The 24191-nt window shown below is 41.7% G+C and overlaps 1 protein-coding gene across 1 annotated transcript in view; it reads right to left on the reverse strand.

Annotated features, from left to right (window-relative positions):
- Positions 1-24191, reverse strand: part of PDE1C (phosphodiesterase 1C) — a gene marked incomplete at both ends in the record, with an annotated part of 281929 nt that overhangs the window by 201126 nt on the left and 56612 nt on the right. Inside the window, one exon of the mRNA XM_080611752.1 lies at positions 20651-20822. Within this exon, the coding sequence (XP_080467878.1) occupies positions 20651-20822 (172 nt within the window). The remainder of the gene's footprint in view (positions 1-20650; positions 20823-24191) is intronic.

Raw genomic sequence — 24191 nt, forward strand, 5'->3', positions numbered from 1 at the left:
AGTCCTGGAGGAATCTCAAGCAAACATGTGATGCCTCAGCCCACGTGTGTGTTGAGTTATTTGGGCATGCTGGCTAGGGAAGAGGCTGCTGAGATAGAACAGATCTGTGCTGTGCTGCACCACCATGAACTCACAGAAAAGGGGGTGTGTGACTGCTGGGATAGCTCTAACCACCTATACTAGAACTAAGACGATATTTAATTACTTTATGACAAGTGAATTCATTAAAAATGACTAAAGGAGTAAAGTTTTCCTTTCTGCCATTTTAATCACTGTTACATTTACAAGATCATACCGCAAAGTTTCCTCAAAACTCATATTCTTTGGGTTTAAAAGGATAAATTTAGGCAAATGGGTTTTGTACACTGCTCTCCGAAAGCTTCAGGATCCCTCCAGCCATTTTTCCAGCGTTCATGTCCCAAAGGCAGAACACTCCTACCATTACCACTCTACTGCTAGCATAGCAAGTGATGCAGAAGTAAAAGGGAAGATGCTAACTCAGGTATACAGGAGTATTTCTAATTTTACCAAATTCAGTCTGCCTATCTGAAAATCAACCCTGTAATTTCAATTGGGCACAGCGTTCTTTATGTCATTCTGTTCAGTTACGCTGATATTATAAGGCTGTATTTAAGAGAAATGCAATTAACTTAGACAAATCTTTAAGTTAAAAGCTGTATTTAGGAATAAATGAAGTCATTTATACCTGTGCTGTTTTAAGAAGGCTCATGTTAGATATGCCTGGGCAAAAAAAATCCCATTATCTATGAAGACATTCTATGTAAATTTCATTTAATGGCTATTTCCTTTCAACATTGTTTATAAAATATAATGATACCATTTCTTCAGCCAGAGAAAATGATGAGTTGTAGTACTACAAGAAATGGATTCCTGAGGATAGCAGGAAGCTAAATACTTTGCTAGGGAGTTATTGATGGGTTTATTTGCTTTTTACTTATTTAATCTAGTGATGACTTTCCCCTTTGCCTGTTCTGAGCCAGGATTCACTCTAACAGCTGGTGACCAGGCAATTATGCTCAATAAATAACCAAATACCAGGGGCCATCATTTGCATATCCATGTTAATCTGGTTTTCACAGCGCATCCTTTGGTTCACTTATAATAAATAAATCCTACAAAGAAAATAGCAGATGGGAATGAAGGCTGCTGTGCTGCTTTAAAAGCAAAGCAATAGCCCAAGGAGCCTCAGAAGGGCTCCTGCCCCCTCTACTGAAGAGAGCAGCAGCATCCTCTGCAAGCAGTAGTGCTGGTTTCACCAACAGGCCCTGTGAAACAAGGTGCCCAGTATGAGGGTGAAGAAATTGAGCCCCACATCAGTCTACTGCTGGAGCAGTTCCTGGCTGTGCATTTCCCACTACAGTCGAAAGGAAAACTGATTCCAACACTGCAGAGGAACCTTTGGATTTTAAAGCAAACTTTTTCCTCCTTTCCTGTCAGACCCTGGAGCCTGGCGAATGGCTGCACTTTGTGGTGTTCTTGACACATCACTGCTATTGCAAAAGCTGCCACAAATTACTTTTGCTCTCTATTCAAGGAGAGTTTCACCCATCTACAGCAGAAAACAGCAGCTCCAGTTTAAATCCAGCCTGCACTTTGTGCACTACTAAATGGATACAACTAGCTCTTCTATCGCTAGAATCACCACAGAATGCATCTTTGGTGTAATTCCACTCAGTCTGGTTCACTTACTCTGTGGATGAATTTTGAGTCCTTGCATCTTATCAATCTCCCCAAAAGCCTTCACAGTCCATGTAATTCTGCACTTTCCCATGTTCCTATGTGTCCCTTTCACTAAAGTGGATAAACCACCCATTTTGTTTTCAGATCGTATTATCAAATGCCAGATAGGCATTGTCTGACCCAAGAACCCATTAACTGACCCAAGCTTTGCTCTCGATGAGACAAATGCTTTTAAAAAATTCAATATTTAAACGTATTTCATAAAGACCATATATATATCTCCATATATATATATAATCCTCCCTGTTCTAAACAGGCCCCTCTGCCTCTGACTAGACCCACAGATACTACCTGAGGTTGCTCAGAGTACAGTGCTGCTTCATCTTTGTACACTTAGAAGTATCTTTATGAATGATATTTCACAACATGCTCTTGCATGTCCCCTTCAGTTAGCAAAACACCACTGATATGCTCCACATATCAGCATCTGTATTCCTAAAGTTGTCCTGCTTATGTAAAACTGATTTTAAGTCAAGATGTTATGTAGCCTACATCACAGCTGTTCCTTAATTAAATTAGAAACCATAAAATATGATGGAGAAAGTACTACCAGGTTGCTGAAGGTAAATATTCATAGATGAAGTCTGTTCTCCTTAGCTTGAAAAACTATGCCATTTAGGGATCATAACTTCTAAAATTAATCAAAATCTTGGCAGATGTATTAACAAAAATTAATCTTGGTTTAAAAGCCAAAAAACCACGATACCACTTAAAAACAGTCTGCTTTAGCTCAAGCTCTGCTAAAATTACCTGAGATAAAGGTGCCTAACTTGCATCATGTGCAAGAAATTCTATACATACACCTTGTTATACAGTTAGTTACCTGCATTGCTTATCAATATTCATTCCCTTGTTCACACGCCATGCTCATTTGAAGCAACTTACTTCATTAGAGCTATTTTCATTACAGCTTTCTTTGAGTACCATCTCATTGTCAACATCAACTGGTCAACCCCTGGATATGCCCAGGATTCCCACAGGTACCTGCACATCAGTCTCATTTGGTGCATTCAAGACAGATGCTGCATCCTCTAGCCACAGCACAGACAAACACAGGACTACAACTTGTGTGATCCAGTGAATTTATTGTGTGAGAAGGGAGAAAATGGAAGAGGATTTGCCTTCTGAAACTGGACTGTACTCTTTCCAAGAGAAAGAACTGCCACTTCTGCTGTTTTCAGAATCTGCAGCTAAGAGGACTCTTCTTTGAGCTGAGTACTTAACAGTCCTTCTCCACTCATAGGTACTTGACAAATACAAGTGTATTGTCCCTTAGGGTGTGTTTTGGCTTGACTGGGGTTTTGGTTGGTTGGTTGGTTCCAGAAGAAATTATCAGAAAGCAGTAAATGCCAACAGCTTTTCAAGTACTCTTGCATGGGTTTCTAAAGTTTGTAGCCCTGTCTCCAAAAGAAACACACGTGCACACAATTTAGTGTTGAAACTACTTCAGACCGTACTGATGGCTTTTCTCCTTCCCAGACTCAGATTATAATTGTTGGAAGGAAGTTTTCTAGTTGTAAAGTTAGCTGAGCTATTGCAAAAGCCTGCTGTACGTTCCTGTTATGCTGCCATCCACCAGCATGGAACTTACTGTCCTCTAATAACTATATATCTCAGATTATAAAATACATATGCATGTGTTCATAGAAAACGATTGGTTATTTATTTCCTAACTGAAGAAACATATCTCAATGTGAGAAAACAAATACACCCCTACTTGCTCAACTGGGTATAAGCTTCACTGCAACACACCTTCTATTTTTAGTTTATTTCCAGAGGGGATGATAGATAACAGGAATATTATATTTCACCTACCCAGAATGCTATTTCAAGTTATTGCTTTGTGATTAATACAAAGATTATACTGTGCTATGGCTTGAAAGGCTGACCATTTCTCACACACTCTGCAGAGTGCGAGGGTTTGTACATGAATAAGAGAAGGGTGAATCAGCACAGGTAGATCAGGGAGTTGTCTACTTCACACATACAACAAAGTGCTAATAGGTTAATTTGCAACTTACTTTTATCCTTACATCTCTAGCACTGGTAAGCCATTTGGGCGAGATCCTTCAGCTCTGGACTTCCAACTGGTTTACGTTGCACTCAATATTTCCATCTTTAAACACGGACCTACTCAAATCAAACAACTGATTTCAGTTTTAAAACACTTCCAAGTTTGATAGCAGCCCAGTTATATGTGCAACTCCAAAACATCCCTCACCTGTAAATCTATCAGTCTGATGTTTTACATCACAGATCCTTCACTCTTTCACCGAGCACAATGTTCCTGAGGTGGGTATGATGCAGTATGCATCCATGTAAACTCCTTTACGTGGCCAGGGAAGTTCAAAAGATACTTTAGTGTGTTTGAGAATCCAGGTTGGATAGAAAAACACACAAGTAGAAAATGATGATTTACAGAATGTCAAGGCACATCCTTTCATTGCCTGCATGGAAAACCCAAAGCGGGTATGTTATGGAGATCTGCTCCTCCACCCCACCATCGCCTCAAAGGACAAGGGGCAGACTTTTCACAGTGCTTGGGACAGATGCCTCGCTACCCATGAAGATCTATCTATAAATTGGTATTATGCATCTGAAATGACTGCATGCAGCTTCTGCATCATGCTAGAAGACAGAAACTCTCCTGCTGCCTTTCAGATATTCTGCAACATCCAGGCCACCTCAGAGGTCTGCACATCCACATCAGTTCTCCTTGGGTGGACGTTCCCGCAGCAGAGAAATTCCACAAATCCATGGCACGAGAAGGATACCCACCAAAAAATGGTACATTTTCTCCTTGATAAACTCCCTCTGGACACAGAATTCCCTGTCTACCCCTGCTCTGCAGCACACTGGGACACTCGCCCATCAGTTACATCCTACATTTTCTCCATGCTGTTTTTTTCTTGCGCAGCACTTGCAAATAACCACTGGGGAATATGGTAATCCCAAAGCACTGCTGCCTCTATGCTACAAGGTTTTATCATTCATCAACATTAGCTGTGCATTAGTGCATTATAAACTGCTGGCTTATTTGTACAGAAAGTAAAGACAAATGAGGGAGTTTGCGTACTAACATTTTATCAGCCCTGGCTTTGACACACCATCCTATCCTGTTCTAGAACTGTGGAGTTGAAATAAGCTGTACAAAAATTACACATACTCTCTACTTCTAGTCCACTTTCCCCACGATCAAATCCCTTTTCAGATATATAAGAAGACAAGCAATGTAGAAAGCATCTGGAAGTTTACCTTCCTGCTTTTCCAATAAACTGTGTGGGTGGCTGCCTCTGGAAAAGGAGCTGCATCAACACGTAAGGAACCTCAAACTGAGGGACATTTTGGCCTGCTGTAATTGTCACTCTGGCCTGAAACTGAGACATCCAGCACAGCAAAGATCTCCAACACAGAACAAAATCAGCAATGAACAACAATGAAGATAGTTTCCCACACAAAACAAACCTCAATCCTTCTTCTGAACAACTGCAGGTTATTTGCTTAGAGAAGTTTTGTTCAGCTATCAATTCAGCAGCAAAATTGCCATCAAGTAAAAAAACAACACAAAAGCATAATCTTGATGCAGCTAAGAGAGACCCCTGCTGTCTCTAGGAGAACTAAGGTAGATGCTACAGATTAAGTTTATTTTAGCATCAGATCCTGTTATTCACTAAAGTCATAACAGGATCTGATTTCTCTTTTATCAAGCCTGATACACATCTACTTATTCCTAACTTAAAGTGGACACAGTAAAATATGGTTTAAGCATGACTTGTGCACTTATATTCTTAAAAGCAGAGGATTTCTGCCACTCCTGACATCCCTGTTTCCCCTCTATTTAATCTAAAAGCAGCATTTATTGAAACGATCACAAATTACACACTGGCATTTGGCCGCCTTTGTTAAAAACTGTCACAGCCTCATCACAGCTCTCTATTGCCATCTCCCCATTGCTGGAGCTAAATACAGCCAGCATGGCAAAGCAGCTACATCATTTACTATTCATTCAAAGGTAGAGATGCCATAGCAGGTGGATTTGTCAGGTTTTGTCCATTACTTTGTACTTACTTATTCTGAATATTTAATCTGCATACTGTACATTTTGGTAGGTGGAATAAGAACCATTGATCTAAATCAGAATGATTCATCACAGGAATATTTTTCTCTCCTGCACCTCATATAACATTAAATTCTCCTGGATCACTATTAGCACACATCTGTTAATAGCAGAGTCCGAAAACTCCTCACTCCTCCATTAATACTGCTCAGCAAAGCATCCCATGACTGAAAGGTCTCAGGATGGCTATGGAAGCTTTCTGTTGCAGGAACTGAAAACCTTGAAAGACACTTTGATGAGGCCAACAAGATTTCCTGAAGTTTGTTACAGAAAAAGAGTGCTAACTGGTCCAAATCATAGAATCAGAGCACAGTTTGAGCTGGAAGGGACCTTAAAGCCCATCCAGTTCCAACCCCCTACCACAGGCAGGGACACCTTGCACTAGACCAGGTTGCTCCAAGCCCTGTCCAGCCTGGCCTTGAACACTGCCAGGGATGGGGCAGCCACAGTTCCTCTGGGCATCCTGTGCAAGTGCCACAAAAACATATACAGCAAGTTGCCTGTATTTGTATTTCATAACTCAGATGCTGACATCTGAATAACTGGACAGTGAGCTGGAGGCTGGCTGTGTTACACCAGCCACACAGTTCTCCCCAACAAGGCTCCTCTCTTGCCCAAGAACAATAAACTCATATTGTTTAGGCTACAGGAAAACAATTTCCAAGCACTAGAGTAAGAAAAGTTTTGGGTATTTAATTCTGAATAATAATAAAAAAAATGCCATCCGTTAAATATAAACCGACAGGACCTAATTCTTTCTGTCTTGGTGTTGTTCACCAACCTTTCCTTTGCTTTCTTTAATAATACCCATGACGAATTTTAGGAAGGGTTCAGTGTGGATTACTTGAAGTGTAGCAAGGGCTGTGTCCTGCGCCAGAAGCTTAAAAGAAAAGAGAACTGGGGCAAATGGAAAGAATCACAACTGCAAATCTGCAAGCACTTAAGTGATAAACCACCACTGTTTGATATCCTAATGTGGTGAGCAAAGCAACCACAGTGAGCCTGCTCCTGCAGTGACAAGGTGCAAAAGAGAGGACAACCATCAGTCAGATGTTGTGACAAGCCATCACTTCTGCATAAAATTAAAGTGCAACGGAAACAGGCTGAAGAAAGGGAAATACAGAGAATGGGTGTGGAAAGACGCCCCTCTGTGTTACTTCAGACATTCATGTATAGGAAGTGAAGGGAAAAAATGACAGGTGTTGTATTTGTGATTTCTTGATGCTTCATGAGTGCCTGAACTGGCACAATAGCATCTTCCACACAGGTGTGCTAGAAAGGGAACCTGCCCACCTCGGGTACTGAATTCAATTAAAGAGGTGCAAGTATCAGGTTAATGAACTGATCACTACTCACTGCTGTTTTCATCGACAGACAAGGTCAGAGCCTCTGTGACTGAATTTATTTTAATCTACAGGCTTGCAGTTCCTTAGTCTCTCACTTAAGGTTATTCCTGATTTCACTCCTGAAGCAAACAACTGGAAAACAAAGAGATCCCTATCCCCATGGTTACTTGCAACTAATGATAAAAGGATGGTCACAGCGCATACTTTTAGGGTTTTATCTGCCATTTGACAACACTTCCAGCTACTCACTGGTCAGATAAACACTAAAATTAGACACTGCATAGGTCTGGCTTCTCAGAGCTATCACTCCTCTGTCACTGGGTTCTCTTATCCACAGCTTTTGTGAGCCACGGCAAAATAGTCACATGAAAGTAGAGCTGGGCATGACCTTCAGCATCAAGATCACCCATCTCCATGCTCAGAGCAGCAGGGAAGCCTGTGTTCCTTGGTGAGGAGCGAGGCTCTGCAAGCCAACAGAGATATGGGAACACAGTGCCTCCTACCATGGATGCTACCCTGACACTGTCATCACTGCTGTAGCAGCACACAATCATAGAACAGTTTGGGCTGGAAGGGACCTTTCAAAGGTCATCTAGTCCAATCCTCCCCTGCAATAAGCAGGGACATCTTCAACTCTATCAAGCTGCCCAGAACCATATCCAGCCTGGCCTTGAATGTCTTCAGGGATGGAGCATCAAAATGGTAATGACAACAAAAAGTCTGAAACCAACTTCCTGTATTCTACATGAGAGGGAAAAGTATGTGCTTCCCTCCAAACTATGCTGCTTCTCCCCATTTTAACTTAAAATTCAGTTGTTTTTTTGCATCTGCTCAGAGTTGAGCACATGTCTGGTACCTCTTGACAAATTTCACTGCCAGCTTCTTCTAACATCTAAGTTATGTCCTTCAGTACATTTTCAGGCTTCCTACCTGGCTGAGTTGATGCAGTGTGTTCATAGGTGTCAACATATGATACTGCCCTGAAAACAGCAAGATTTCCATTTGCTGATGCTAGAGAGGAAACAGACTTAAGGCTATGGCAGGCCACAATTCCTCTTCTGCTGCCAGAGTGAAAAAAAGCAGGTACTTGGTACCATACACACTATTTTTCCAAGATATGCCACCTTTGTCAGGCTTCCCACAGAGAAAGCTCTTGAAGAGGGAAGACAATCCAAGGGTGAGTTATCCTGGAGGACCACCAGCATCTCTGAGCAAGACCTTAGTCTGACATTCAGGAAGTGGCTCATGGCTCTCCCTGTCTGCACATGAATGCACACAGAATACCACCCATCAGCTCTCACTCCTCATTTTCCTTTCCATGGCATTCCCATTTTTGCTGTCACAAACTAGGTATCCCAAGGAGAGTGTTGTAAGGAAGGTCCTTTGCAAAGCTGGTAAGGTAAGATTATGACAAACCATCAAACAGAGGTGTAAAAACCACAAAGCATATTCTGGAAACCATGCAGTGCTATTTTGCTATGCATTTTTTTCATGCTGCTTGGCAGTGTGCATGTTCACAGTGCATCCAGAAATCCTGATGAAAACATTTTGAAGTGGAAAGAACATCCGCTGTAGGAAAAAGTGCCAAAGAAATCTCAGAAATTCCCAATATTTACTTCCTTCCTCAGAAATACAACAAAATAATAATGATTTTCATTGCTATTTCATTTAACTGAAGTATATTTTCTATCTCATGAAATGGGAAACAAGCACAGCATTACCCTCAGTGTTAACATACTACTCTCAATTAGCTATACCATTATATTAAGTTCAGCTATGAGACATTTACTTGCATGCTTCCAAACATACAGTTGGGTTATTTAATTTTAGAGTCTGTGCTGCCTGGAAACTCTAGAGCCAGAACTTCTTATTTTTTTTCTTAAAGAAGCTTTATTTTAAGGATATATGACCAAGACAAGTAAAGCTGAGAAGAAGGAATTTCAGGAAACGTATATAAATCCAACTTAGCAACCCTCTCTGATCTCTCCAGTGGTTATATAGAGACTCTCCTGTCAAAGCCACTTCGCAGGCTAACTTGGCCATATGTTCACATTGCCTAGGCTGCAGCAGGGCCCCAGCCTTGGCTCAACAAACAGTAAGGCTTTGAAAATATTAGGGTTTTGATACAACTTTCCATTCTGTAACTCGTATGTAGTTTGGATGCATCTTCTGGATTCAAGCCACCTGAAGCATCGCTAATCAATGCACCCCTGGAGAATGGGTATAGCACATGGTATTCCCTGTAACCACTGTATTCATATGGCCAGGTCAGCATGATGCTATAGCCAGTGTGACCCAGAAATCTAGATGCAACAATGCAACACAGCAACTAGTCATGATGTGTTCTCAACACAGACACCAAACAAGGATGTTTATGGTCAGACAGCTGTCACCGGGCTTCATAAGACTAAACTAACACCTGGGACTTGAATGCTAACAAGTCTGAGCCAGATAAAAGCCCTAAAACATGCAGAGATCTTGGACTTGATCAGCAACACAAGCATAAATGAATTGTTTACTGCAGGCATCCCAGTAAAATGGTTAAGTGCCCCACAAATGGACACTATCCTCCAGCAGACACTACACAACAGGAATCCCATGACTTGCCCAGCCCAGCCAAGGCTGGCTTTCTCTAAGATGATCAAGCCAGGTGGCTGTGGTTTCACACACCTGCATGCTTCAACAACCTAGTTGATTCTATGATACCATGATTCCAACAACTCTGACACTGATTGTGGTGACAGCAACTGGAGGCTGCTGCCAAGATAGGGAGGCCACAGAGTAGTGCGAGTTCGGTGCAGACAGAAGAGGATGACCACCCTCTCCTCCTGGCCTGGGCAACCCATCCCAGACCTAGTGCTATTCCAAACTTGCTGCCAGCTCATTTAGCCCATAGCTCAGTCCCATAAATCCAATCCTACCAAAGGATGCTGGTGCCACTCCTCCAGAAACAGCCAAAAAACCCACTCACAACAAAACTGACATGGGAGCTAGACTTCTGCATGTGAGCCAGCTATCCACAACCATGAGGAGGTCACCTCAACTCTTCTTACCTGCAACTCTGGCTGTCCTACAGCTGAACCCCTTCTGCCTGTCCTGTCTTGCTAGTAACATTACAGTGTAAATAATCCTTTTGTGGTCACTCAAGAACAGCCAAGGAGGACACTGAACACTCATAAGAGTGACTTATAAAGGTGACAGTGAGGTGGCCCTGGGGTCCACATGATTACAGAGAAGTCAGGTATGACACAAGCGCTCATCAAGATCACTAGGCAGACATCAGGTCATCAGGTGCTGGGGCATAGCAAGTATCTCTCATGGCACTCAGCCCTTCTGCACTGGAATGCAGAAGCAGTGTGAACATGGATGCAGTTCTATAGTCAAGAGTAGCAGCCATGGGGGCATACTCTGAAAAATGCACATAGCTGGCATTTTATCTCAGAGTTCAACAAAGCCAGTGGTCACATAGCAAACCTGTTTCTTCCACCCTCCGCCCAAAAAAGTATCTCTTATTCCAAAGAAGACAGAAATTGTTGTTATTAGAATCATAGAATGAACTGGGTTAGAAGAGATCATTTGGTCTTTTAACTAAGGATAAACTTTTGACCAAGATGAACTTGATGATCTTAAAGGTTTTTTCCAACATAGGTGATTCTATGATTCTACAAGTTGCCCCAGCACTGCCAAGGCCACTACTAAACCATGTCATTAAGGGCCTTGTTTACACGGTTTGTGAACACCCCCCCAAGGACAGTGATTCCACCACTGCACTGGGCAGCCCTTTTGGGAAAGACATTGCTCCTAATCTCCAGTCTGAACCTCCCCTGGTGCAGCTGAAGGCCATTTCCTCTTGTCCCATCACTTGTTTTTGCTACCTCTCAAGCTTCGAGTGAAGCTAGCTTTTGTTTCTACCACCAGATTCCCTGAAGTTCAAGCAGAAGTATGAAGACACTCAGAAGAGATCAGAGAATTGGGTGACTGATTACCTTTCTGTCTCTCTCTGAAATGCATTTAATTAGCTAATGTCATTCAGCTTGCGACATCTCAGTTGCCTTAGGCATATACTGGTACAGCTCTGCTCAAGTCAGGTACTCCAGTAAATCTGCATGGATAAAACTGGCAGAGAATCTCATCTCATGCCTGAGGCAAAGCCTTGGCCAACAAACCAAACCAAACCAATTTTAGATGCAATAGAAAATATTTAACAGGTAGTTCCCAATACAGTGTCTGGGGAGAGATGAGTTTGTTAAGATGACTTTGTCTTGAAAAGACAAAAGAGTTATAATCACTTTTTGCACATCAATAGACACAAATTCAGTAATTGAAAGGTTAATAAGAGAATTATTTGCTTTTCTGTCACTTTGCCTTATATCATGCCAGAGGAAATACATTACAAAGTTTCCTATGTAGTATGCTAGGCCAAGTTCTCAAGAAACCAACTTTAGTAGAGAGCATTGGTTAAAAACAGATGACACCTTAGTCTCTTATCTCTTGAAGATAAATATTTAAGCAATATTTCTTATGACCTAGAGGAAAGCTCAGCAGGACCCCCATAAATGCTCCTGCAAAAGCAATAAGCAGTAACCTCTGTTACCAGGCTTTGACTCACGACAGATCAAAGCGTTAAGCTGACCCTGGAAATGAACTCAGGATTTCTATGGCTACAAATCTCACTAAGACCCAATTCATGATGACTGATGAAAAAGTTTTCACCAGTTCTTTATGGAAGTTGTCTCTGCCATATGCACTTCCCCTCCCTTTTAGAGCAAACTTTTTCAGACAAATTTAAACTGCATTTGAGGATCTGTATTAGTATCTCACTACATGAGTTTCTCCTTTCTCATCATCTACATGAGCTGTGAACTCAGTGCCATTCTGTTCTGGTGGCTGGGAGACAAAGCTTGCATTTTAATAAACTTCTCTATAGAAGACTCAATTCACAAAACGCCCAGTTTACAGAGGAGAGAAGAGTTACAACATGTTATTCTGGTTTGTCTCCAGCACAGATGGGGAAACTCCAGGGAAAAACCCCAGTTGTAAATCTGCACTGCAAACCTCTACTTCATACTGACGTCAGAGGGAGTTCCATGCAGCAGATGTGTGCAGATGATGCAACAACAATCTGCAATGCAAATAACAGATCTGAAATGCATATCAGACACAAGGACTTTACTCACAGGTTGACAGATCAGCTTCACAGTTCCCACCACAGAATCACAGGAACGCTGAGGGTGAAGGGGACCTCTGGAGATCACCTAGTCCAATCCCCTTGCTCAAAGCTATGTCAGCTACAGCAGGTTGCCCACAACTGTGTTCAGTCATGTTTTGAGTATCTCCAAGGATGGAGACTCCACATGTTCCCTGGACAGCATGTGCCAGTGTCTGACCATCTTCACAGTTACAAAAATAATAGAATCCCAGACTGGTTTGGGTTGGAAGGGGCCTTAAAGCTCACACAGTTCCAACCCCCTGCCACGGGCAGGGACACCTTCCACTAGAGCAGCTGCTCCAAGCCCCATCCAACCTGGACTTGAACACTGCCAGGGATGGGGCAGCCATCCAAGCTATTTCAGGTCATGCCTTATCAACACCATCCTCAGATGCTCCGCAAGTGCCTTGGCTATGTTAGGATCAGCATAAAGCAGTGGAAAATAAAGGCAAGCTGTATGGATTCAAAGTCTGCAGACTGCACTGAGTTTTTGTGAAAGCCAGTGGGCATTCCTCAACTGGGAATTTGCTGGATCTAGCCCAGGCCACTTTAAACGTATGATTCAACAGCATTACTCATGATTCACTCATGATTCAGCAAAAACACTCTGCCATGTTTACCAGATTAATAACATTAATCAAGAAATAAACACATTTTATTGTACCACAACTGTTTTGAAATATCAAGCCACATACTTAGTATGAAGGTGGTGAGACACTGGCACAGAGAAGCTGTGGCTGCTCCATACCTGGCAACACCCAAGGCCAGGTTGGACGGGGCTTGAAGCAAGCTGCTCTAGTGGAAGGTGTCCCCGCCTGTGGCAGGGGGTTGGAACTGGATGAGCTTTAAGGTCCCTTTCAACCGAAACCAGTCTGGGATCCGGTGATACTCAACTGCAGTAAATCAGTATAATGCCACAGAAGTCAACTGAAGTTTATGCCAATTAACACCAAACTCAGCCCACTTACACTACTAGACTCCAATGCTTTTACTCAAGTATGGCTGACATTGCTGATAATTATGTTATGAGCAACTTTAAAACAATTTAGGAAGTGAAGCAAACCCCAAAAAGAGGTACTGTGCCATAGGAAGAATCCAATTTTTTCAACATCTCACCTTCAGAACGAACAACACTCTTTGGAATTAGGGCAGACTTAATTATGACTGCTGCAAGAAGCAGTAGGCTAACAAACATCTCTTTGATTCAGGAGTAGATACTAATGGTGATAATTATCTAACAAAAATCAATCTTGAGGCTCTATACTGGCAATAGAAATGTTGTCTTCATCTTAGAAACTGCAAGTACAGATGCTTACACCGATTTAAACGTGGCTTGCACTCATCATTTAGAAGAAAGGATAGTTTTCCTTCTTACAATAAACACTCTTCAACAGCTGTTATTTAAATAAAAAGAAAAAGAACTTCAGGTCTGGTCTTTTTTTCAGCTGAGCTGAGAGAAAATTTGCTCTGACAAGGAACTTAAGAGCTCACGTGGAAGAGAAGACAGATCAAAGGTACACATATAATAGAAGGAACCACAGGGCACAAGCAGGGTCCCAAACCCTATATTTCTGGATCAATTTCCACTCTTCAACATGAAGATCTTTCCACCAAAAGAAGACAGGAGATTGCTTTTGCCAGTAAGAACAGCATTGGAAGCAAATTTAGACTATAGGCCTGGTTTCAAAATAGCCTGAATCAATTTATAAAGTTTAGATCAATTTCTAAAGTTCAGCTGGAACCCAAGGAACACGATAGTTTTAGCAGTCTTGCTGTGAACACTTCAGTAGATTCAGATCCAAAAATTATTGGAACTAAAAATAAATGTCCCAATCTGCAAACCACAGACACCGTGACTCTGACATCAGTGAGTGCCGAGTACTCAGATGGATACTGTGTGAACTTCCAAATGAGACCTTTCTATTACATAAAAGAGCTTTTAGAAATTGCCAGCAGGCAGCTTAACATGCACAAACCAGAGAAAGATCAGCCATTAGCAAGTTCTGTGGGCAAGGGGTGTTGACAGTTGGCAGCAGCTTTACTAACCTAGATGTTGCTGTATACCTCCCAAGTCACTGGGAGGCTGGGCTGGGAGGTTTTGGCAAAAGCATTACCAGCAAAATACAGTCATTACCAAAAATCATTTTGCGTGAGAAGGAAAACTGGCCAAAACCTTTATTGGAGACCAAAGTCAACAGGCAGATACAGAAAGCAGGGGGTGCCAACCGGAGACACCAAGAACCTAGAGCCTGGTGGTAACACCATACCCATGGGCATCGACAATTTGATCCATTGAGTGGGTGACAACTGTAATGGGTATGGGCAATTCCAATGTATCCCAGGTAAATGGTTAGCATAGATTCTTTCCTGGGTTTCATTAAATAAATAAATAATTCTGAAATGTGTATTTTAATGCATAAGTGGCCAGTATTTCCCCAAAACAGAATACAGTTCTCTAATTGCTGCACTCAATTAACTGGAGCTAAGCATCCTTTTCTCTTCCTCCTTCAAAGCTCTTCACATTAAGAAGAAATGCAGGACATTAGTGAAGCTTAAGCTTTTCTCCATCAGCCTTAAGATTATTTGGGGTAATTTCATAATTGCTGTTGATGTTACTCACTTCAAAATATTCATGAACTCTTACTTGCAGGTTTTGTGGTCCCAAAACTAAACCAAAACTGTTCCTGATTGGACTGATTTGTAGCCTCATCTAGGTGTTCCTGCTCCGGCAGGGGGATTGGACTAGATGATCTTTTGAGGTCCCTTCCAATTCCTAATATTCTGTGATTCTGTGACTGAATATAGAGGATATTTTACCACATGCTTTAGAAAAACAGTATAAAATACCACTTTGCCTTCAACCAGTCATTTAAAAGTAGATGGAACTATACAGGAATTTCCTTTTAGTTACTTTTTAATGTATCTTGCTTATGCAAATCAAAGAACTCAAGATAAAGCTTCAACAAATGATTACTCGAAGACTTCTATCTTCACTCATCACAGTCTCTGACTGCCAAGAGTAAGAAAGCCACTATCCCATTTTATTATTGGGAATGAAACATATACTACGACAAGTCTTAATAACAGGATGAGCAACCTGCAGTCCAAGGGACATGCACAAACTGTCAGGACAATAGATCTGTTCCAGAGCCTGCAGGCCCTCCTCCCAAGTGCCCTTCAAGTACGGCCCACAGGCTGGAGGAACCAGCCATGCAGCCACTAGCCCCTTTCTAATGCTATTGTGCCTGAAAACCCAGCTGTTCTTCCCCATTTGGCGACACTCCATGTGAGTCATTTCACATCAGGAAATCTCTGCACGTGCATAGAAAAAACACAATGGGTTTAACAGATATTCTCTCTCCTGTCCATTCCTTCCCTGGGATCCTTTCTTATCGTACCATCAGTTTTCATTATGTAGGACCTAAGTACCTTTGAGATGTCTATCATTGTGTTAAGCTACTAATGAAGTTCAGCTATGTTTAAGAAGTTAATAGGAAGGCTGACTTGAGAGGCAAACAGCAATTTCCTTAGGAAAAGGATAGCCAGTTTTCCTTAGGAAAATTATGCCAACAGGAAAAGCAACGCATTCCAGTTTGGTATTAGCATGCAAAGGCTATTAATCTCTCATGTGGAGATAACTAAACAGTGCATTATTAAACACTACCTTCAAATACATCTATTTTCCTATATACAACCCTCTGCCCACATCCAGTTTCTTCTGTAAACCTGCAGGGAAGACTGGGCTGGCACCTTCAGTAAGCCAAGCAACTGATCACAGCCCCTGAACAGCCTTGTCCACCCACGAGTGCTGCACAGACATGTGAGACTCACATAGTTGTACAGGTATACCATGTCTGGATTAAAAGCCATATCCACCCACTGCGTGTGGTGGGGGCTAACGCAGTCTATGACAAGAACTGGGCTGACCTGTGTGCTTACAAAGCCAGGACCGGAAACCTTGCACAGCTGCAAAACAGGTGCTCAAACATCATTATGGCACAACATTCAGATGACATACATCAGGCAGAGAAGCATGGGCAAGGACAGGCACTGAACAGTCCTCAAAGCAGGACTTCTTTACTACCTGGAGTTTGCTTATGCATGAATCTTCAGCTCAAGCTCATTCCCATTTGGGAAGTGAGTTTGTTCCCTGCCTTTCAGGGGCACAGCTCTGTTAAGGACATCCACAGTCCATGTGAATTTCTCAGCTTGGGTCTTTTGATGTGACTGGTATTTTACAGGGACAGAATCGCTGGGTTTGCCTGTCATTAATAATACATCTATCCTGTGAAGAACAAGAACACTGTGATATCCAGAAAAAGAAAAGCAAGAGAGAAGTCCATTTCTATTTTAACTGCCTGAAAAAACACCTTCCCCTTGGACCCATGTGGGCATACATGGAGAGAGAGAATCCTGCCTTTGAACTGTAACTGGCATAAATCTTTCTCCTCTGATCATTCCCTCTCTGACTCATAAATCTCCATCTACCACGAAATGAGCACATAGCTCTCACAAAGCATAGCATGCACCTAGAAGGGAGGCAAAATTAAAAGAGAAAAGAGAGACAAATTATGTGGAAGCCCATTTCCTTAATGAACAGAACATATTTCACTACTTATTTATTGCTCTGAGTATCAATAAATAACAGGAATAAGCAACAGGCTTGAATAAAACACGGATGAATTTAAGTTTCATGCAAGTAATATTGTTTTATAATAAGTCTGGATTGAGAAGGATGTTGAGAAGGATGGTTTTCAGAGACTGCTTACCTCCCCCTCTGACTTTCAGACATCACATATCAGCTCATGTAGCTACAGCTGAGCTTTGGTGCTGCCCAGAAAGCATCAACAGAGAGGGAGTAAAGGAGGAGTCCTGCAAGTCCCACATATCTGCCATGTGACTGGAGATGGGCTCTTGGGGCTCTTGCAATGACTCAAGTAAAGGAGGAGAAAAGGTGGCTCATACCCCTTATTCCCACTGATGCCACCTTGACCCACGCATGGTTCAGGCTCATGGGCTGACCCCCAGCACGTGCTGCTGTGACTGAAGTCTTTGCATTTGGAGGACTGTAGTTTCACCTCTATGCTGTACACCAAGTGGCCGGTCACTGGCATGAGCAAGAGTTTACATCACACACAAGCAAACCAGAAACACAGGCAGATTAGCTGCTAGCGTGATTTAAAGCTTCCAAAGCAGAAAAGGAAAGCAAAGCAAATTGTTCTTGGAAAAATAAACTTTGCAGCTGGCATAGCAAAAGTAGCTATTAAGGTAAGCAGCGGCATTACCAGCCTCAAGCTAAAAGCTGGAAATATTTCAAAAGGTTTCAGAATAAGCCACCATGCAAATCTTCAGCTTAAAAACACTGTGACCTTGAAGGAACTGCCTTTCTGGTCCCCTGGCCCTGGACCAGGATGGAAGGTCTCAGATGAGCATCTCCATTCTTCCCTGAAGATCTCAGTCACCTTGTACCAAGGAACCCCTCCTGACACAAGACCCAGTGCAGCCACTATATTGCTTAAGCACCACCACAGTCATATACCCCAATGCAGTGTCCCACGTCTTCAGACTCAGAATAACACTCCATCTCTCATGTACATCAAAAACAAATGAGAGTCCAGAAGAAAACATAAAACCAATGAGGTTGGAAAAGACCTTCAAGATCATCAAGTCCAACCATTACCCCCGCACTGGCACACCTATTATATACATTGTATATATATAAAAATTGTATGAGAAAAATAATTGTATAAGAAAAATATAATAAGTGTATCAGAACACTTTTTAATTATGCACTACATTAATCATGCAGTACACTTATTTGGGGTGCAGAGAAGGGGTTGGTGTCATTTGACTGTTGCTTCACAACTTAAAGATGGATTACTATTGCAGGGAAAGTATGTCTGAAATGACTGAAATAACCACATTCCTCCTTTTATGTTTAAATGTGTTTCAAGCTCATATCTCAATGCTGAACAAAATTGAACATTGATCTCTTCCTAATTTTCCAAGCTACAGAACAGCAAGTACTGCACAGTAGAAAACAAGAGCTAATACAAGAAGCAGCAACTGGGATTTCATGCTGCTTATGTGTATTCACATAAAAGGATACGCAATTAGAAGAAAGTGTGACTCATTTGACACTGGAGAGACATCTTTTTAACTATGCATGAAAGGGATCATATTGCCACACACTGCTCTAACAGCAGTGAATCACAAGCAGCATTTTACAGTTCATAGCAGTCATATTGGAAAAGAAGGCCTGGTTCTTCTCCCTGTAAAATCAGTTCAAACAAGGCCAACACTGGCCCCCAAACCCTCTGAGATTCAGCCACCAGATTCCCAATGAAGGCATTCTTGACTGGGCAACTTGCAAAGCCTGTTTCATTCCCCAAAAGGCAGCAGAGTAGTGAGATCTTCCATTGGTGTCTGGTAAACAAGGAAAGCACAACCAGAGAATCTCTGGCACTCAGACACACCACTCTCACTCTGTCAAAGAAGCAGTTGAAGGTCATGACCCACAAAAGACCCTGATGAATCAATCATGCAACCCATGGTACAAAAGATGCTACAGCCTCCTAAGCCCCAGTTAGCACCATGACATCAACAAGACCCCAAACTGAATAAAACTGCAGTGTTTTCATTTTCTGATGTCTTCAGACAGTAATTGCAATGTACTCTCTTCCACTCCTCTGCATAGCTCAAACACACATGGGACTTCCTTTCCTTATAAAACTAGGCAGTTTCAATTTAGTCTGTAATGACAATTTGTTTGGATTTCCAGCTACAGAAGCCCCCACAAAATGCCACATCATACAGTAATGCATATACTGATGAAATACAAAGGTTCGGTCATGTTTGTAAAGCCTTTTAAACTGCATTAACAGAACTATTTTGCTACATTTTCCAACTCATCAGTCTTCATACCATATACAAGATTACTTCTTCCAAGAGTCACCCCTACTCACACAATCAAATCATGCCATTTGGAACACTGTGACATTATTTTGTTATATAAAATGGTTGAAGTTATCTTGACTATAGCAATGTAATGTTATGAGAAATGAATGCTGAAGAAGAGTTAGATCTCTTGAAATGGTAGACTTGAAATGGCAGAGACACAACGTGTTCAAAAGCCATCAAATACCACAGGTCAAGTCATCATAAAAGGAGGATGAGGGTTCTGAAACACTTGTGCTGAATCATTTCGATGGAAACATTAAAAAATGAAAATGCAAGATGGAATTACAAGATTTATTTACACAGACTGACAAACTCACTTTCTGGTTGATGTGTTTTTAAATGGCAAGCAGTATAAACAAAGTATCTTAAATTACTACCTAATATAACGACTTAAATAAGTACCTTCAAAATAATGATTATATGAAGACTGAAATAAGAATGACAGACTGAGGTACAAGTAAAAATCACTGTAGTCAGAGAGACTTATCCAAAGCAAACCTCATTTTACACTTGCACACATGTCCATTTAGTATAAAAGAAAACAGAGCATGGTTTTTCAAACGGAACAACAAAGCTCAAAACCACTTGGAAAAGAAATCAATTCTGCCACTCTGCTTTTGCTAAGACACCAGCTTCCACATTATGGTCACGGATCCACTGCATGCACACACAGCTTCTCATTTCTACCTCACTCTGAGAAAACTGTTTTCAGAAAATATGCCTCCAAGAAACATTTGTACATCCACATGATTAATAAACAAGAAAAAAACCAGCAACAGATATATCACACACTTTACAACACCAGCAATCGCTTGCAAGCCCCTGGCCAAAACCCTTCTCCTTGACAGAATAAATTAACACTAGACCATTCTCATCAACAGAAGTTTTAGCTTTCCCTTGCATCAATAAAGCACATCATCAGATCTAAAGTGCAAGTCTTCATCACTAAACCACTTTCAAATTAAACAATACCAACCTTCAAAGACATCTTCATATAACAAGCTGTCTTTCTTGACAGTTTTGGCTAGCTACAGGCTTCATATCTGTCTAGCCCATAATCATTTAAGAACGCTAATCAAAGATGTGTCCAGCCAGTATTACTTACAGACCTCTTTCTTTCACTCTCATTCAGTACAAAGATATGCAGCATGGCAGAATCCTTTAGTATCTATATCTCCCACCAAACCCACACTGCAGACTTCATCTTCAAACAATAACCTCTCAAGGATAAACAAAGTAAACTCGTGTCAGTCAGACCTGAAAGATGTTTTCACCAATGCTTCAGGACTGTCCACTGGTGGTAGTTCATCCGCTAGGATTTCTTCAGGAGGTCTAGGGTCATTGATGATGGTCGGCTTTGGCCTTTCCTTGAGGTTGCCAGTTAACCCATCAATAATGGTGTTCCACAAGCAATTTTGTGATTTAGAACCTGCAAAACCAGAGCGAGAAGGAAAATAAATTTACAGGCCTATCATCAGTCTCCCAGCAGTCTGGAAAACAGAGATGGTCTTATCTTTTTGCTTTTGCATCACTACAGTTTGGGATTAAGCCCGAAAGCCTGAAATAAAGCTGGAAGTGGAAGCCAGCACCAACATTCAGGTCATTCCAAACCCAAGGCTGTATTGCTTCCCATAAAAAGATTTGATTACAGAACATGCAGTTGTCACATCTCAATAAAAAAACCATCCTCTCCACATTACATTTATATTATAGTTTAGCATGTATTGATATGGCTGCACTGTAAGATGAAGAGCTAATCAAAAACTAAAGTACCAAATTGACACAATATTTATTACTCATTGATTTTTTTAGACTAGAGTCAATACTGGTTAAATTATAAAGATATTGCTGAAGGACTGAAAACATACTTCTGTTGAAACATCAACTGTTCTCAGTAGACATTCACATGCCAAAATCTTTCTATGGATTATCTTTTTTACAAGGGTCAGCAAGTGCCTCTTGCACATCATTCAGAGAACCCATCCTCCCCTATAAGTCTAATTCCGCTGACAGAGTACAATTAGCATCCTTCAGTCACATCTCCTCCCCGCCTCTGGGGAAGAGGATATGTGACTTACTTCTTAAAATTAATGTATTTGTTTCATACTTTCAACAATTTTCAATAGCTTCTGAATAAATGAGGCAGTTCTGAAAATCCCAGTGACACTACCAAACTGAACACCTGTGGCACATTCTCACTTTAGAGCATTATATTATAGAATATACATGGGTGAGTCAACAGATCCTGAGAGGAGCACCTCAGTACTGAAATACTGATCATTTCAACTAACAGACTTCCCACAACAGAGGCGCAGCAAACATTAATCTTATTGGATCCCAAAGTACTAAGACATATTAGCTCTGCTAGCAGGCATTCTCCATGGGCTTTTTATCAATATACAAAGGGGAGGGAGGGATAAATCTGGTAAATGGCATATTTCTGTAGCCAGCAATTGATTTTCATAAGACATTGCACAGATAAGATTTTCAAATATTTTCCCAGCATTCAGACTTAATTATCCAACAGAGACAATTAAGAAGCAAGTAGTAGACCACACGCATGGATTAATAAGGTTGACTTTTGTTGTAGCACACACTAAGTACATAAGAGGAAGCCAAATAGAAGAACTGTTATGCAATGTCTTCTGAGAATACGTCATGAGGAACTACTCTGTGAGAAGCTGATGCTTCTGATCCTGTTGATGTTGATGCTCCAGACAGGTGATGGCAGCCTTATTTTGCTGGTTGTCCTAAATGTCTTGTTTTCACATCACCTAAATCGTGCAAAGACAGAAGATCTGGAAGATGCTCAACTATCTCCTCCATTCCAAAATAATTTTCAGACTATTTCACAGCTAACCAGGAAAGCTCCATACTCATAGGCTTCTCCAGAAAACCATGCAACATCAATACATATTTATCATTCAAGGGCTTGAGATGTTATGGCAACAGAATAACAGACTGGTTTGGGTTGGAAGGGACCTCAAACATCATCTAGTTCTAACCCCCTGCCACAGGCAGGGACACCTTCCACTAGAGCAGGTTGCTCCAAGCCCCATCCAGCCTGGCCTTAAACACAGCCAGGGATGGGGCAGCCAAAGCTTCTCTGGGCAACTACACGCGCTGTCACTACATGTCCTTGTAAAACGTCCCTCCTCCAGGTTTCTTGTAGCTCCTTTAGGCACTGGAGCTGCTCTAAGGTCTCCCTTAAGGAACCTTCTCTTCTCCAGGCTGAACCAGCCCAGCTCTCTCAGCCTGGCTCCAGAGCAGAGCTGCTTCAGCCCTCATGGCATCTCTGTGGCTTCCTCTGGACTCACTCCATCAGCTCCACATCCCTCTTGTGCTGTTGCCCCAGAGCTGGACACAGAACTGCAGGGGGGTCTCCCCAGAGCAGAGTAAGGGAGAGAGAGAACACCCTCCTTCGACCTGCTGATCATGCTCCTTTTGATACAGCCCAGCACACAGTTGGACTGCAAGCCAGATCATGGTGAGCTTTGTCCTTTAAACCACCACCCAAATTTCTCAAAGATTCTTACTGTTACTTGAAAAGGTAAGCATTCATTTTCCAATTCTATAAGGGGAAATATAAAAGGTGTAAGAGTTTTAAGTTATCTGACCATACCAGCCACTTGTGATGGAGCCAAAAAGACTGTAATTCCCTACAATATGTTGAGGGGACCATTTCTTTTGAAGAGTGCTCAGCACAATTGGAAACAGAAGTTTACCCATCAAGAAAGAAAAATCACTTGTCGACCAGCCATGTATGATGTACACTAAAGCAGGAGAGCAGGATATCAACACTCACAGGAACAAGCTGCTGAGGGCTATTAAAATCACATTGTGTTGAAAAGAGGCTCTCTGAAGCCGTTTCAAATGGTGAAATTTTCCCCTGAAATCGCTGCAAAGAATCTGCTGAGCTTCGTAAAGCATCACCTCCTCCCTGTTTCCTCAGCTGTACCCTTTCTTTTACTCCACAAGCCTTCCAGCTTGTCATGCACAGGACAACTCCATGGTGCAGGAAAAAGACACATTAGCCTTTCTCTACACTTACTAGATACAAGTAGCTCGCTGTTTGCACTTCCACTGAAAACCAGTAGTGGCAGGTTAACTAACTGCCACTGAGAAAACCATATAATCACTCACATGGAACATTTTTTATTTTTCTTTTTTCTTAAGAAAAAAATGCAAGAAAATCAAACACTTGTTTCAGCACATACAGTTTTCCTATGTTCTCTGCACCTACACCCATACCTTTTCTTCTCGACTGGGTATCCATCCAAGCTGTAGGCACAGATCTATTTGGCTTTTACAAAGATCAACAGCAGCCATGGTGTGTGCCATGCCCACCTAATCAGTGTTGAGCCTGCCCTCAGCTATGATCAGCTGAGGGGAATTAGGCAAATAATTGGTTTGCTTACCAGGTCTGCCTGAGCTGACACAAGCCAGGAGCTTTCAGCTGCCTGAAATGCTGAAAGTCTGATGAATTTACACCTCCACAAACACTGATGGCACCATGGTACTCATAGCAAGATGACATAGTGAGATCTCAGGCACATTAACTGCTGCTAAAGGCAGGAGTAACCTCTTAAATTCAAAGTCTCCTAAATGGAGTGGAATTTGCCATTTAGGAGCACAGGAGATTGGGTCAACCTAACATTGGAATCAATGACATTTAATTTTCATTTCAAATCCCTGTGAATATCCAATCAAATCTCCCTGATTTTACTGTCAAAGATGATTAAAGCTGAGCTAGAGACAAAAGCAAAATAGGTCTAGGTGTTACAATTTAGAAAGCAGA

The sequence above is a fragment of the Psittacula echo genome (assembly GCF_963264785.1).
Source record: "Psittacula echo genome assembly, chromosome: 2".
Taxonomy (NCBI): Eukaryota; Metazoa; Chordata; class Aves; order Psittaciformes; family Psittacidae; genus Psittacula; species Psittacula echo.